The sequence below is a fragment of the Sparus aurata genome, chromosome 1 (genome assembly GCF_900880675.1).
Source record: "Sparus aurata chromosome 1, fSpaAur1.1, whole genome shotgun sequence".
NCBI classification, from domain to species: domain Eukaryota; kingdom Metazoa; phylum Chordata; class Actinopteri; order Spariformes; family Sparidae; genus Sparus; species Sparus aurata.
In genome coordinates this window covers 33,770,804-33,787,390 of record NC_044187.1, presented here as the reverse complement: position 1 = coordinate 33,787,390, position 16,587 = coordinate 33,770,804, and the positions used below count along the sequence as shown (strand labels likewise).

General features: G+C 39.9%; 1 protein-coding gene across 2 annotated transcripts in view; it reads right to left on the bottom strand.

Annotated features, from left to right (window-relative positions):
- Positions 1–15,843, bottom strand: part of si:dkey-237i9.1 (SEC14-like protein 1) — a 32,112-nt gene extending 16,269 nt beyond the window's left edge. The window contains exons 1-2 of one of the 2 annotated variants that reach the window (XM_030417872.1): positions 15,446–15,843; positions 13,434–13,523 (exon numbers count right to left, since the gene is read on the bottom strand). In XM_030417872.1, the coding sequence (XP_030273732.1) occupies positions 13,434–13,496 (63 nt within the window). In that variant the 5' untranslated portion in view covers positions 13,497–13,523; positions 15,446–15,843. The remainder of the gene's footprint in view (positions 1–13,433; positions 13,524–15,445) is intronic. The other variant, XM_030417883.1, reaches the window with a different exon arrangement.
- Positions 15,844–16,587: the final 744 nt, after the last annotated feature.

Genomic DNA, 16,587 nt, shown 5'->3' with positions numbered 1-16,587 from the left:
ATTAATCCATTTCATTCAACAACATATAATGGATTCAATATTGCCAGGTGTTTGCTAAACAAAAAGCCAACAACAATGAGCTGTGTACCTGAGAAATGTGTTGCTTTATTAACTTTATTGGACATCCAAACCAGATTTGACGTCATTTCTGAGTAAGCATCCAAAGCAGCAGTTTAAAAGCAAACACGGACCTGCCCTGTGGTCAATGGAATAAGGAGCAGGCATTGATGACACATCAACCCAAACAGACATGGTAATCTAACTCAACCACTGTGCATACTCATCCTTAAACGCTTTATCACGCTAACACAGAAAACAAATAACAAAACCTCTTCGTAGGCCAGCTGGAACATCTATGCATGTATCCTTCAGTCTCCATGGTGATACATTCGGACGGACACACCTCAATTCGCCAAGCCATGACTAACGGTTTCTGGAATTTGGCTGGAGATTTAATGCGCTTTCCATGGGGCGCATGAAAGAAATTGTAAAAAACAATACATGGTTATGTAATCCCTTCCTGCATACACTGAAAACATTTTCCCATTTGGGCAACAGGGAATGTGACTAAGGGCATGGGTATGGAAAACAAGAAGTGCCTGGCTCAGGGAGGTGGCTTCGGGAAACCCAGGAGTTCCAAGGCGATTCATAATACATTTTAAGACTAGTACAAAGGGCTGCATTACTGCATGAATACGTGTGGAACGTACAACCGGGCAAGAAAACAAGAGCATTGGCAGGCAGCCCAGCCATTATCTGGCTTGAACTTACGGCATAAACAAATCAACTTAAATATAGTTGCGGCCAAACAAATACAGGAAAAAAGCTCTCTAGGACATACCAATGCTTTTTTTAGGTTTGACTGATACCTCAATTTAACCTTCAAATTAAAATTAAGTATAACAAGTTTTTCAGACATTTTTCTAAATGTAAAATAATGGTACTTCATAACATGAAAAAATCATCAACAATGTTAATCTTACAGTAGATGTATAATATAATTGTGAAGATCATTTATCAGCCTGAAATTGGGAAATGTATATTATTGGATATTTATCATATTGGTGAAATTTTTGCAGATAAATATTGCTAATAATATGATGCCAAATTGCTTTTATGGACTTAACAAGCTCAGGACTTACACACTCTGATACAGTCAATGGCAGCAAGTACCTTTACAGTTGGTTTGCAATCGGCCAACAAACACATAGAGGAAGAAGAAGGGGGAAGAAGAACATGTACTGCATGCAATACCAGTTCCACGAGGGTTCTGAAAGGAGGGAAAAAGTGTTGTCTGTTTTGACAACACATCTTATTTGAGCTACAAAATATAAAAGGTGTCATCCTTGCTCTCTACATCTAAGCCTTTCTGCCCCCAGGTGTGCATCTCCTACAAGTTATGAACTTCTTTCTAAAATACAAAAATGTGAAATTATTGGTCATCTTGTCAATATCCACCATGAGAAGCAGGTAATTACCAGTTATTGGTAACAGCTGAAAAAAATCCATATCATGCATCCCTAAATATTGTCGTAAAAATGCTGTGTTTCTTGTTTTACAACAAGACCTATGGTGATACTGTACATCTTGAGATACTGGGGAAAGATACCACAGGATAACTGGTAAACTGGTTATTTGAGAAAACCAATTCCAATTATTTATTTTAGTTACATTCGTACCAAAAAATAAACAAAGAAAAAAAGATAACACAAAAAAATGAGCAACTATGAGTTTGCACTAAACATTTGAATGGTTGACCTTGTTTTACTTGTACAGGCTGAGAGCAAAAAGGGCTGAGAAAATCTTCTGTAGGTTATAATAGCAGTAGCACATTATTAGCCAACTACAGTAAATGTGCAGGAACACTTGCTGGTAACAATAGTGCTAGGTCATATTGATAGCAGCAACACAAGACGGTAACAATAAATAAGGGCATACAAGATAAATGAACTGACATTTACAGCATCAGCATAGAATTTATTCATAACTCTACATTTATTATAATCTGTGCATGAAAAATTTGATGCAACGTTTCTATCACTGTACAGCTGTTCACGGAGGTTGCAGAAACATGAACAGACTTGATGATAAATTATGTGGGACATCAGGTTTGAAACGGCTGTCACATGAAGTTCAGTTACGCAACCAAAAACCACTAACAAGGCCTCTCAGTTTTTGTGAGAAGAACTGCTCTCCTGTTACTGTAGAACTGCAGCTCGTTAGGTGGGTTGCAGCTTATTGCTGGGTCAATCTCTTGTGAGTAAGATGAAAATCCTTGTCCTCAAGGTCTCCTAGGACCAACACTCTGACCGCAGAACACTTCCAACTTCCTCAGCAGCAGTGTCGCATCTCTGGAGCTTATGAAAAAGATTGTGTAATAGAGACAGCATCCACCCAGAGGTCAACCTCTGCTATTATTATCAGCTGACTTTTCTGGCGCCCGGGAAAATAGGAACATTTTGGTCAAGAGCACCTTCAAGATTAAGATACTTGATGAGGACTGTTTAGAGATGAAGACCAAACATACCGCCAAACAAAAGAGAGTCGATACGGCTGCATTTCCAAAGTACTCTGAGGAAATTCCTAAGAAGGAGAGTGATTCATTTTATAAGAAACAGTGTTCCGTTTAAAAGGTTTGATCATGTTATTGTTAGAAACAAGCAAAGTATGCCATTAGAATCTCACACATGCGGTCTTGCTGATAAATGAGGCCCACTGCCAGACAACATTCATAACAGCCGTGCATATTGTGCTCACTCATAGATACCAGCCACCTAGATATGGATTTTTATCCCCATCAAGATCCATGCAGTATTCCTTGAGAAATCAACGAAAATGTTGAAAAACAACATACAATGCTAAATTGCAATGCAAAAGAAAGTGAGAAAAAAATCCTGAAACCTTCCCCTTATTTGGATCCATGTTTTGGATCCAATTTTTCATGGAAATCCGTTTTTTTTGTGGTCTGTAGTTTTTGGGTAAAACCTACCAACCAACAAACAGACATACGGACGAACACAGGTGAAAACATAACCTCCTTGGCTTGGGTAATAACAGATAGAGGGAGAAATTGAGACTTTTCTCTCTGTTTTTTTTACTACTAATGGGCCATAGTAAAGTCTGAACAGGTGACTTTTCAGTTTAGGATGGAAGATGTGTCGAGTTAAACATTGTGAAGCCAGAACCTCAAATGTTTGCGGTTCTTTTGAGCAGTCTATGAGCGTTCCTCATACTGGGCAAGCTGATTTGCAGTGGAAGAGTGTAGAGGATGGGTTGGGGTGTATGTTTGTCCTGGATGTAGGATGGGTCAGCGGACAACAGATGACATTGGGAGTGCTGCCACACTTTAGGACTTCTCTGATGCTGTTCTAAGATTTTTCTCTGAAATGACCAAAGGCTTATTGCATCACAGATACACAACACCATTGACGTCAGATACAAACAAACGGGGCATTGAGTGAGTGCTGCTGGCAAGGGTGTGACGTCATTAAGCCAATGTTTGTGAAAAAAATCATTATGGGCCCCCATCAACCACCTCAGGCAATCCAGGGCCCTGACCTGTTGAGAATGTCATTACAAAAGTTGAGATCAGACACCAGCCCGATCAAATATTTTTATTTTCATTGGGTATGCAAATATTAAATTAGACATACTCAATGTTGCTTGCAAGGAGGATGTTAGGATGCTATTTGGTGGACACTCTGGGTCACAAGAGCAGAGGTCATTAGACTTGCATACAAGTGATCCACTCCTGGCTGTCACTGGGCACCTGCAAGATTAAGTGCGGGCAAATGACAGATAACACATTCTGTCATGACACAAGTTGTCTCACATACACCACCCGCTTCTGTAAATAATGGTCCTGACGCACAAGACCTTGCTGGCATTGTTTGAAGTATAGAGAATGGCATATTGAGAGGAAAATTCCTTCTGGTTTTCATTTCAGAGAGCAAAGCTATAAACTCCAAACTAGGTCATTGACGAGGATGGGGGGAGAGGAAGAGGGAAGTAACTGAGCAGGCAGCTTGAAAATTGTGGGTGTCTTCTTACTGACTCAGATACACAAGGAAGTGTGAAAGACAAAAAAACACAATGGTGTTAAGTGAGATTATGATTTTTTTTTTTTATATATATATATATATATATATATATATATATATATATATATATATATAATAATATATATTCTATATATATATATATCTATATCTATAATATATTATATATATAGATATATATATATATATATCTATCTACTATATATATATCTATATATATATAGCCTATCTATATATATCTATATCTATAATCTATAAATCTATATCTATATCTATAGATATCTATATACTAATCTATATATATCTATATCTATATCTATATTATTATCGATATATCTATAGCTATATATAATCGATATATCCTATATCCGATATCTATAATCTATCTCTCTATATATAGATAATATATATAGCTCGATATATAGCGTCTATATAGATATAATATATATATATCTCTATAATATATATCTCTATATATATATCTCTATAATATATATAATTCCGTAATAGATATTATATATATATATATATATATATATATATATATATATATATATATATATATTATATATATTATACACATATACATATACACATATACATATATATATATATATATATATATACACATATACATATATATATATATATATCTCTCTATATATATATATATATATATATATATATATATATCTATATATCTATATATATATATATATATATATATATATATATATATATATATATATATATATATATATATATATATATATATATATATATATATATATATACACATATACATATATAAATAAATAAATAAATGTAGGTTACAATTACAACAGGTTCCTCTGCTTTATCAGGGTATTAGTAATGAACAGGAAGAAGGGAAAGATCTCACCATTGTTTTCCATTCCAACTATAGGATTGGATTTAATTTCCTTTCCTGACATTTTAACAACTTTATTAATACAGTACCGTTAATACAGCTTCTCCAGAAACATCACAGTAATCCATCCTAAAATCAAAACCATTTGTATGACTGTAATTTACGTTTTTAACTTGCCTTTTAAGAAACTTCATTACATTTTAATTACATTTTATTATGTCGTGTGTCAGGAAAAACATTTTAAAGCTTGATTTAATATTGAAGCTAGACATTGGCCATTTCGGTTTACATTATATGAAGACATTAATTAGTTGGCATTTTGGTCATCGTCAACCAAAGCATTTCTTAATATTTCGATACTGAATAGTGTTAAACTGACTCTCACTTAAGCATCAACATTTACAGTAGTGTACATTATCCTTGCCATAGTTTTGGCTAGCCCAGTAGGACCTCAGATCCATCAGGTCCATTAAGCTTTTTAACAAGACTGGTTTTACTGCGACTCATGTCACTTTTTGAATCAATGTGTATAGACAAAGTATTTGAATAGGAAGCTTTTCATGTGAGCTTAAAAAGGTGAAACCACTCCTGGGAAAACATCTTGTCATGTGTGAGCAGCCTTGTCCCCATTCTCTATAGCTGGACCAACCAGTTCAACACACTACACTGCAACATGATAGGGGCCATGGACCCAGCCTCCAGTGTTTTTATAGAACTAATACCTAGTCCTTTGTACAGTGCTTAACAATTATTCTTTTGGTGGAAACAGACTTCAATGTTTTGAGCAGCTGCCTCTAGGGAGAGAAATGTAAATCTATGTAAACTGTGATGTACAAGGTACGTCATGGCAAATCAATGGTAATCAAGGCATTACCTATAAACAGGCAAGATGAACATTTTCTACACCCACCAGGTCAGCATCTGAGCGTAGGTGTAAAATGGATGTGTGGTAGGAGAAAGAACAGGCTCCTGTTTGAACAGATGCAACAAAAGAGCCTTTGGTCACTGCATGCCATATCACCCACTTCTCTCCTTCCAGTGAGCTCACTGATAGAGTGTGCATTGTAATGGCAGAGCTGCCTGGAACTACCAACTTGGAAAGAGGAGGGGGAAATTATGCCTAGTACACAGACCTTATATAAATTCAACGTCCCAAATATTTGGTGGGCCATTCAATGTGCTAAACTGTAGCACTAGGTTATGCATGCATGACTGGATATATGTACGCGCCAGGGAATAGAAAGCAGCAGGACGACCATCTGTCGGCTTTCAAAAAGTCATCACAGTAAGAACAAGAAATGCTGAACTGTATGCTTTTTCGCTGGGGAAATGCTTACTGACACATAACTCTGTCAGCAGAGTAAGTAAGTAAGCAGCTCATTAAAAAGTAAGCTCATTAAAAAACATACAAGACCAGTTGAGAAAATTATGCTTCCAAATGATGAAATGGGGCAATGTCCAAGGACACTTTTCTGAGGGATTCAATTGAAAATAATCAAATCTGAATGCAGTATGGGTACTGCTTATTGAATATGCAACCTTTTCCAGTCCTTTATCAATTCCAACCTTTATCTAACACTAAGGAGCTCAAACAACCACATCATGCCGTAAAACAGGGGGATATGGGATATCAAAAATGCCTTTCAAAGCAACTTTGAAAAAATGGTTTCAGAAAAGTGTGGCTAGGTATTTCATGAATCTTTTTCGGAATGTGAACACATTATCTCTTTAAACATTCGAGATGATAAACTGTGCAGCCCTAATCATCACTCTCGCTGGATCATACCATTGCACGCAAGTCTACGAGAATTCCTCACAAACAATGGGGAACAGGAAATTGTAGCACTATTGATATCCGTCTTTACAGTAAGGAAAAGAGAAGTGCTGGCAGAGCATAATAACTGCCTGTTCTACCACCACCATTAATAATTTCTATTTAGTTGTGATGAAACTCTTATTGGTTTGGGGAAATGTTGCTCAAGGTTCCTAAGCATCTTTTCCGAGAAGGATTGAGAAAATGGCAGTAAACATGGATTCAACTGAGGGGAGAGAGGAGGGTTGCATAACTGTTGGTGTTTGATCACTGCTCTATTGAAATTAATGGACTTCTCTGTGTGAGTATTGCATGTATGGTGAGAATGCATACATCTCGGAAGGGAAAAGAAATCTGATTTCAGATTAGTCCCGTCTCATGAAAGGTGGTGTTACCTTTCCGTCTCTATTTGTGTGAAAACTCCCTTTTTGGGCAAACATTAAAGCCATAAGTTCAAAGGGAGACCTAAAATAAAAGGCCACATTATCAGAAAAACAAGGCAGCAAGTCCTGGTCCTTTCATAGAATAGTGTATACGTACGTCACATAGCTGTCGCATAGATGTGAGTCACTATCCATTGCCACACTGAAGCATAATTCAGTGTAAAATACAGTAAAGGGCCATTGTGCAAGCGAATGTGCGCACTCATTCATCTGTGTCTAGCAGAGTAAAGCAGCGTGGGGGTGGGGAGCTGTTCGGGCAGCATCTCGACCTTGCAGCAGGAAAGAGGGTGAATGAGTGTCCTGGTGATCAGTGAATGAAATCAGCTCCAGAATTTTTTTATAGGCTCTCAGAGTCACGTGGTGAGGGCGGTACAGTCCTGTATTAATGCTATTTGAAGCAGCACGCCGGACGATAAGCTCCTCTCCCCAAGGCAGGCCATAACTCTACCCTGATTTTGGCACACAGCATCTAGCCGTGTAAGTGAATTACACACTGCAGGCAAAGCTCTGACAGATTCATTCAGAAGAGTGGATGGAAATTCTCTGAACCAGAAGAGACAGGTGCAATGCTGAGCAAAACTACTGAGGATAAAATGGTAAACAAACAGCTCAATCAGCAAACATTTCACAGGAACAGGAATACTAAAAATCCTTGTTGATACGAAATATCCTCTGCAGAGTTCTGTCTGAATAACTAGTAAGAATAAAGTGTCTTTCGATTTCATTCTATTTGTCTGTGCTCTCTTTTGTAGAAGGCCCTGCTGACATGCCAAAAAGGATGGCGTGAATTGTTAAAATGACCTAATTTCTCTGTTGACTGACATGAAGGTGAATCTATACTTGTACAAGTACACGGCTGTAGAATTCAGACCATTAGGAGAATACGAGCGACAGACAAGGAAGTAGCTCACAGGCGGATTAAAACAATAGAATAACACTCGGGATGCTTCTGCCCCAGAGAATTGGGCTGCAAAAGCCTTAACTAGACCTGGCTGTAAGTGGGTCAGGACATGGTGGGACAGGATATCACCCTGGCAAGGCCACTCTGCGCTTAGCCAGACTAGACAGAGAGAGAGAAAGGGGACAGCAGGATGAGCCAAGTTTAGAAACACTGGCTTGGCAGAAAACGGGCACAAAAAAATCAACAATCCAACTCTTAGAAAAAACATGTTTGGGGTGATCCATATATACTGTAGTCTGTTACAGGAGGCATGAGGGGCACAGAGTAGTTCAGCTCCCAGCCATTATTCAAGCAATGCAGGCAAAACATTCCAGCAATAGGTTTAGTGTGAGATTTTCACCAAACTTTTAAAATATTCCACATCTTTTATACATCATTAGTAGTATTAAACTTAAAGCCAGCAATATAGTTTAGAATCAGCTTTAAAAACATCCAGCATTCATAACTATTTTTGCATGATGGAAGCTCAAATTCAAGTCAGCCATGATCCAGCATGAACGCTACTCTCACGTGGCTTGCTGACAGAATTGCGTGAACCTGTTTTTGAGAGACTAGAGAATTACGGAAACTACGCTAAAATGCAGGTCAGAGCAGCAGCCAAAGAGACATTAACAACATTTCAATGATGAGGTCCCTTACCAACTATGACAACTATCTAATGAGGACTCATCTGAATGGGCTGGTCAGGGTTTCTGTTAAAAATGGAATTTCCCTTTTGGTCTTGTTTCTTTCACCTGCATAAACACCTCCTACATATATATAATAGCCAAACTGTGACACAGAGTAGCTCAGGGAACCCCAGATTATGAGACACAAACATTGTCTGCATTTTCGGCTTAATCAATGAGCAACTTGTGATACAGGAAACAACATGTCTCTGTCCACCTGAGAAGGAGGTATGTGAAGTGCCTCAGCAACTGCTTTTAACTTAAAGAAATTATGTGCAGGCCCCACAAAAAGGGAAACACTGAAATCCAGACACTCTGAAGTCATAACGTTGTTTCCAAGAGAATCCTGTGTTGGCTGACAGAGCTAAGCCTAATAAGTGGCTGATGAGTCTGGGTCACCCATTTAATTCTCTTCCATTTTGTCACGTAGCTTGTGGCAGTTCTTAACACATGTTTGAAATGCTTTTGAGTCAGTTTTTCAACATTACATAGTTTTACTCACCAGTGACACACTTCTGATTGCTATTTCAAGACAATGTAATCTGTGTTTCAGACTCCATCTGTTGCCATGAAACCATTTAGTATCATGATTTGCTAACATTAATGCCACTGATAAAGAGGACTGGGTCACTAAGAAGGAAACATACCCTATAGCTGATGGTGCCAACAAGTCCAGCAGGAATTACACGACCATGGCACATCCTGTTCCTTCCCCTGTAGAAACTCTACTGGGACAGCGCAGGACCAAAGTGCTTTGTCCTTGTGGATTAGCTACAGTCCCATACGTTTCCATGGAGCAGGTTAGGCTTCGATAGGCTTTGACTCACTTAATACCCCCTCTCAACAGCATGCGTACTAATCTGGGAGTTGAGGGACTTTAGTGATAGTTACTGTCTTTTAAGTTCAAGTATAACAAACAGCATCAAGTTAGCAGATATTTCCAATTCCAGGGCCAGCCCATTTTTTGTCCCGTTGTGGCTACTGAAGTCATTCTTCATCTGTGGATGTGTTCCAGAAGAAACTGTCCCTTCAGGCCTGAAACAACAGTGAGAGGGGTATTGTTTTGTGCTTCTGACATTCCTATGTGACTCCCCTGAGGATAGACTAGAGGCTCTGAGACTGGACTGCTGCGATAATAGCAGTAACAGCATCCACTACATTTCCTGTTATTGAGATGCGGCAGTGGACTCATGGGACCGTGGCTGTTGCTGTACTTCCTTACTTCAGTGATACTCCACAAAAAAACAAAACAAGCCAAGTTCAGTAAGGGTCAATACAAATACACAAGTGTATCTAGGTGCTTTTGGGGCTGTTCATACAAACCCAATAAGCTGTTATTGGTACACAGCTATCGATTGGCACAGTTCTCAGAAGGATGATACTGCTGTTGACCGAGTTAACTTTATCTACAAAGGAAGTTCACAGTTTCCTATTAGGGTAAATACTGAAAACGCTATGATGTGCATTTTACTCTGGCACCATTCTAATCTAGACAGTACTTTCAGGCATTGGCCTCTTGTGTGACATGCAATCCTCAACATCAGGCGTTTCTGCAATAAATCACTTAGTGGAGCATTTCTGCAGAAGCTTTAATTAAGTGTCCTGTTTATTTGTACAGCCTTTAATCACTCTTGCATTCTCAAAGCAATTTCCAAAAGCCACTAGTCAACTGTAAACAAGTTCAGTAACCCCACCCAATGACAAAGTTTTGAATGGATTATCTTGCTTTGTTATGTCCAGTTTGCAGTAGACTTGACTGTCTTTAAAGTCAATGTTAGATCAATCAGTTGTATTAAAAGAAAGCATGTCATAATTGTTGCAGTTAAAAACACAGAACGTACAACAATTTACTATTGGGCTGCAAGAAGACTGTCAAATGTGCCAAAAGCTGTCAACGACGGGAATACCAAGGATACAGCGTTCAAAGAAGGGTACAAAAACAACTGCAGAACAAAAACAGCTGAGGGGCATCTGAGATCCAAGCATGACTTATGCAACAGTACATTCAAGCCCCAGCCATGTTAGCCAGAGGTTGAAATACTTTAATAGCACCTGTCAGTGGGCCGAGTGGCTCCTCAAGGCCAAATAAAGAGAGGGTGGATTTCATCTAGACTAAGAGAATGCATTCAAAGACATAAACAGAGGAATGTAGAGCCTTGGTTTTTCATCCTCAGGAGAGTAAATGGGGATTTCAAAGCACTGACAGTATCCAAACAACAGAGTCAAGTGAAGAGAGAACACCAAATTCCTCAAAGCTAAATGTCAAATATAATCCCCCGAAAGACGAAAGGGAGAAGCCATTACTGGCAAATATTTCAGAAGCCTCTGACAGAGGAATAACAGGACTGAACTGAGTTATATTGCCCAATACACTAATGTCTATTATTGTCTGCATGATGCCTGACTGAACTATATGTATTCTCATACACACCAAAAGTAGGGTTGACATAAAGCAGCTAATTTTTGTTTAACACAGTAGATAAACAGTACAATGACTGTATCAATGCTTACTGGTGGTTTCCCACAAATACAGGATGTTGTTACACTTCTATGCTGCAATGGGGACAGGCCTGCGATAGAGGAAGTGAGAGGGTTGAGATTTCACTGGGTTTTCAATAAAAAGAGCCAGCCAGTGTTGTGACGCACCATTAAGTCTGCTCTGCAGTGTCTGCAAAAATACTCACTGCAGAGAAAAGTCACAAGTAAGAAGAAAAATCCAATTGCACCAAACTCAGCTTCAAACTGACTGAAATATACATTTGATACCCTTTCACAACAGGGTCCGACCACATTGCTTTTATCTTAACCATTATACTATACATCCCAAAGCACGCTTTGTCGTTTCTATCCAACTTTTATACATACATCTTATCCATTTCTGCCCTATTTAATGAAAAAAAAGCCCACAAAGGAGACTCCATTAGTTTTCCAGAAGTAGGCCTGTCTCATCCACAAAAAGCCTGTGAGGTAGGTCATCTCCAGCTTACAAATTGTGCAAGTCTGCTTTGTTATTATCACTATTTCCCCCTCTTCAGCTGCATGTGTAGACCCAGGTGTGTAGGTACCAGCCTTCTATTTATAGTCATCTGTTTGCCCAGTGCTCAATCCAGCCTGTGCTAAGAAGATTTAGTCTTTCTGCATCCTATTTCTTGTCGGTGTAGAAAGCTGATTTCCATTTAAAGAAAGCAGCACCTGTCTGAAGTGTGCCGTGCTAATGACATGACAGGCTGCTAAAAGGAAGTATTTTACTAACTAATCTACAGGTAATCACAGGTCATTTAAATGAATATTTCAGGAGCAGCCACACATTGGTGAAATCTTTTGACTAGGCTGAAATCAAGGGGTTGCATAATCAGGCCAGGACTCTGCAGGCGTGCTCTAACACCACATTACTGACTAACAGTAGCTGAGGTCAAAACATTGCTGGGTAAATTATCTGTCCACTGTGTGATTAGTGTAGCGTCATGCACTGTAGCTTGTTATCCTTAAAAGACTAAATCTCACTTAAACACAGGTGTGGAAAACAACGGATCATCAAGTCTCTCATATTCTTCCACACACCCAGTGTCAGCATTAAACTATGTTAGGAAGAGACACTACAGGGACTCGATCAGCTGGTAGCTGGAGCACTTTAACCATTGAATCCATCACAACTGTCCTACAGCACTGGGGTAAATTATTTGCTGTTTCAAAGGGATATTAAAACAACTTCCAAAATGTTAAGCAGCGAAAGCATTGAGGGTACTAGGAACAATGTTGAGAGGGCCATGTGAAAAAACAAAAAAGGGAGAGGGATATGCAGACCCACAGTCCCTCTCTCTCTGCACTCAACACGGCCACTCATGCTTGAAAGAGAACACAAAACATGCTGCAAAGCAGTTGCTAAAAGCAATGCAAGGAAAGCCTTGAATTTTTAACACTGCAAATGGTGCACCATCACCAAGTCCGTGGTGGGACCTTTGTTTGACATAACAGCACAGCCATGTTGTATATTCAGATGCTGAGTGTGCAGATGTACAACACAATAATTTCACACCTTAGTGAACAAAGGACAGGTTGTAAACCTTGAGATGACAGAAAGCTAGGTGTTATTTCACTAGCCCACATGACTTTAGAGAAACTGTGTGCATGATGTGTGTTGGGGGATTATAGCTTCTTAATTCACACAGTTCTAGATAATCAGTGGCCTGTTTTAGGCTGCTACTATTGTGTTCACATTGGAAGCAACTCATCAAGTCTGTTCCTTTACTGGTGTTCTCGTTTTTAATATTTCGACAGGAAAGATGTCTTTAAGACACCTCTCTCATTGTAGTGTTGCTGCAGGTCTTTCAGATCACTAACACAATATTGACAGTGCAGTGAGCAAACACCTGCTTCAAACTTGCCATGGACATTAGAATAATAATGTGGGAACACATTTGCCTTCACCATTTTGATTCTGTGAGCCAATCATGTGAGGTGTGTAATTCATTCGACGACTCCATTTTTCAAATGGTGACCTCTGAAGCGCCCACCAACCAGAATTATATAACGCTGCATCTACAGGATGCAAAATTCATGTGGCTAGAGGGTTGGCTGCGAGTACAGGTTAAGACACTTACCGCCATCACCAGCTCAAAGGGATGCTTGTACACCCGCACGGGTGACTGATACTTCTGCACCATGGTGGGGATTACAGTAACACCAACAACCTGAACAAAAATGAGAAGAGACCAATCAGAATAGAAAGAACATGTTATCGGAACTGCAATGATTAGTTGTCAATCAAGCGTCAACTATTTTAATTAAGGTTGAACAATTTGAGTAATTTCTTCAGGTAAAGAAAGTCACTTCTTAAGTGTGAATATTTTCCTTGTTTCTTCCTCTATGAGAGTAAACTGGGTATATCTCAGAATTTAAGGACATTATATTGGACCGTGGGAAACGCTGATGAACATTTTCCCCATTTTAAGGACCAAACAAATGATTGCTTAATCGAGAAAATAATCAACAGATCAAGCAACAATTAAAGTAATTGTACTTTCAGCCCTATACTCTATAACTGCAGGCATTTGTGACAGATAAAAAGCTGATACAATGGGCCACATTTGTTTCCGTCTTAGCACCACCAAAATATCTGCGTGCCGAGTGCCAAAATGGCAACATTATAGCTGCATCTGCCCCTACAACAGGAGACACAGCGTGTAATTACGCAAAGGTGTGTTTTGGCTCACCGCTTGAGTGATGCCAGGTGCTTGCGTGTTTGAGTTTGTGTGCTGGCAAGCAGCCCTATGAACTGCAAAACCACGTATAGTGATGGGCTGTGAGGGGGAACTCTCCCGAGCCATGACCGAGGAGCTCATTGATCAATGGATGCAGCATTTCCCGCTCATTTATCAAACAGACAGTCCCCTGCAATGGCTGTTCACTGCAAACTACTGGGGGTATAACTAAGCCAAGACCATCAAATGTCTCTGCAGAAGCTCAGGTCACAGCTACACACCGCATACTGCATAATGATAAAACAAAAAAAGGGGGGGGGGGAAGCTGCTCATTCTATATAATGTGAACAGCACATTCCACATAATGGAGCATTTGAGCAGCGACTAGAGAAAAGGATGAGAGTCAAAGTCAAAACATATGGATCAAAGGAATATTCTAGTCACATTAACAGGAATGTGTAATAGATTTAAGCACATTCTGTATGTTTTATTGAAAACCAAACAGTGTGGTGTACACACAGGGTTCTGCTAACTCCAGGTAATTGAGGACAAGTGCAAAATAACGTGGAACTTCGTGTTCTATGTGTGTTGAGCATGCTGATACATGACTGGTACTCCTGCTATGCAGTGATGGGTGCATGGCTGCAAGCAAGGGTGTGAGCTAACGTCCCAGCACTACTTACAGAGGGATCAGGGAAGACAGACTAATAATAACCGGGCTACACACAGAATACAGGTCGCCACAGTCTTCCTCTCTAAAACAACACATCTAACGGTTGCTACTGCAGCACATTATTACCGTCATGCTTCAGGATCTGTCAGCAACTTCGGAGAAACGTCAAAACAAGACATTTACGTTAGTTAAAAGCAGCTGTGTGTCCATTAAAATACTTCAGGTGACACACTTTCAAACATACCATTGTGATGAATGGTATTTCTGCTGAAAGGTTTCTCTCTCACTGAATACCTGACTTGACAAGTATCAGTTAACAAGGCATCCAATTATTATTTCAAGTGTTTACGTTGTGGTGTGTTATTTTCTCGTGCTTTCGTAATGGTACATTTTACTACTGCCTCGTGTTTTAACTGCTTTCGCGCTGTCAGTCTTCTTCTCTGATTTACGATACCAAGAATCGGCTCCAGCGTTTGACAGTTAAACCGAGACAAGTCTGGATAAATAAAAACGCTTGTATTTAATCTCTAAATGTTAGGTCGCTGGTTAAAGATGAAAATGAAACTGAAGAGCAGCTATTGTTATTTTAACACAACCACCTTGATAGTGTTTGACAACACTTGCCACGCCGACCCGTTAACGTTAGCTTACACAACAGCGTCGGCTAAACCCACAAGCTAGCGCTAACTTTACAAATCGTTGTTAACTACATGACTTACAATTCAAAACTGGTGCTTACCGGTGAATCAAAGAACTAAGTATATGGAGGATGATTCGGTCTGGTTATTCGTCGTTTCTCCTGAAAGGGCTATCCGAGTAAACTCTTGCCATTCCCCTCCTCGGCTCCTCACTTCGCCGGGTCCGGACGGTGAACTGAAACCAGAAGCTAACGATAGTTAGCTGTGTTGTGCTAGCTGGTCATGTAGCCGGCGTAAGGAGCGAACAAGCTAGCCTCGGGACAGTCCCCCCTTGAGAGCCCGACACTGACTGGCAGAGTCGTAGGAGTGATATACTGAATATGCTCAACAGTACACTGTTCAATCAAGCTGAAACCGATGAAGTGTCGGTACAGGAGGGCAGTATCCTCTTTCACTTCTCTCCTCCTCTCTAAGTCATGCCTGTGATGCCGTCGCTCCTCCCCGTTTTTCTGAGCTCAGTTTTTTTCCACCTCTCAGGGCAGCGCGGCGCAGCGCGGTCACCGCCGTGTTCAGAAAGTCCTGCCTGAGCACATCTGTTCAAGTGAAGGATACACACCAAGGGACAGTCCTCTCCAAGCAAAGCAAATAATCAGGGGGAAATAGAGTACAAGCCGGCGGCATTGTTTTAGTCTGCCATGAATAGCGCCGCAGTTATAAGCAGTGTGCACAGATTACTTGTAGTTTCATTTTGTAACCAGATCAGCAGATTAATGTCATGTCTCCAGCGCAGTGTGATGAATGTTGCGTGTCTGTAGATCATGGCACAGATTTACTCGGTCACCAGGGGGAAATTCTGTGACATTCAACACTGACATTTCACAAAAATAGATAAGATTCATAGCTAACTCTAAAAGTGATGTCAACCTGCCAGTGGGGGTTCTAGACCAGTTTCAATAGGGGGGCCAGGTTGGGGCCGGCTTTTTTGTAAGGGGGCACATACAACCCGGAAAAAAAGATAAATTCCTCATTCAGACAAAACAGTGTTTACAATTTCAGCAATTTTGATTGGGTAGTAAACTGCTGAGACACTTTATTTCCACCTTTCTCTTCAAAACAAAATCATTGCAAGAAATCTGTCACTGTATTATTGATGCAGACTCCCTGTGGGGGAGCCACAGGGCGGTCCAGACTCGGAGTTACGGGGGCACTGGCCCCTGTTGCTCACCCCCCCAGAACCGCCCCT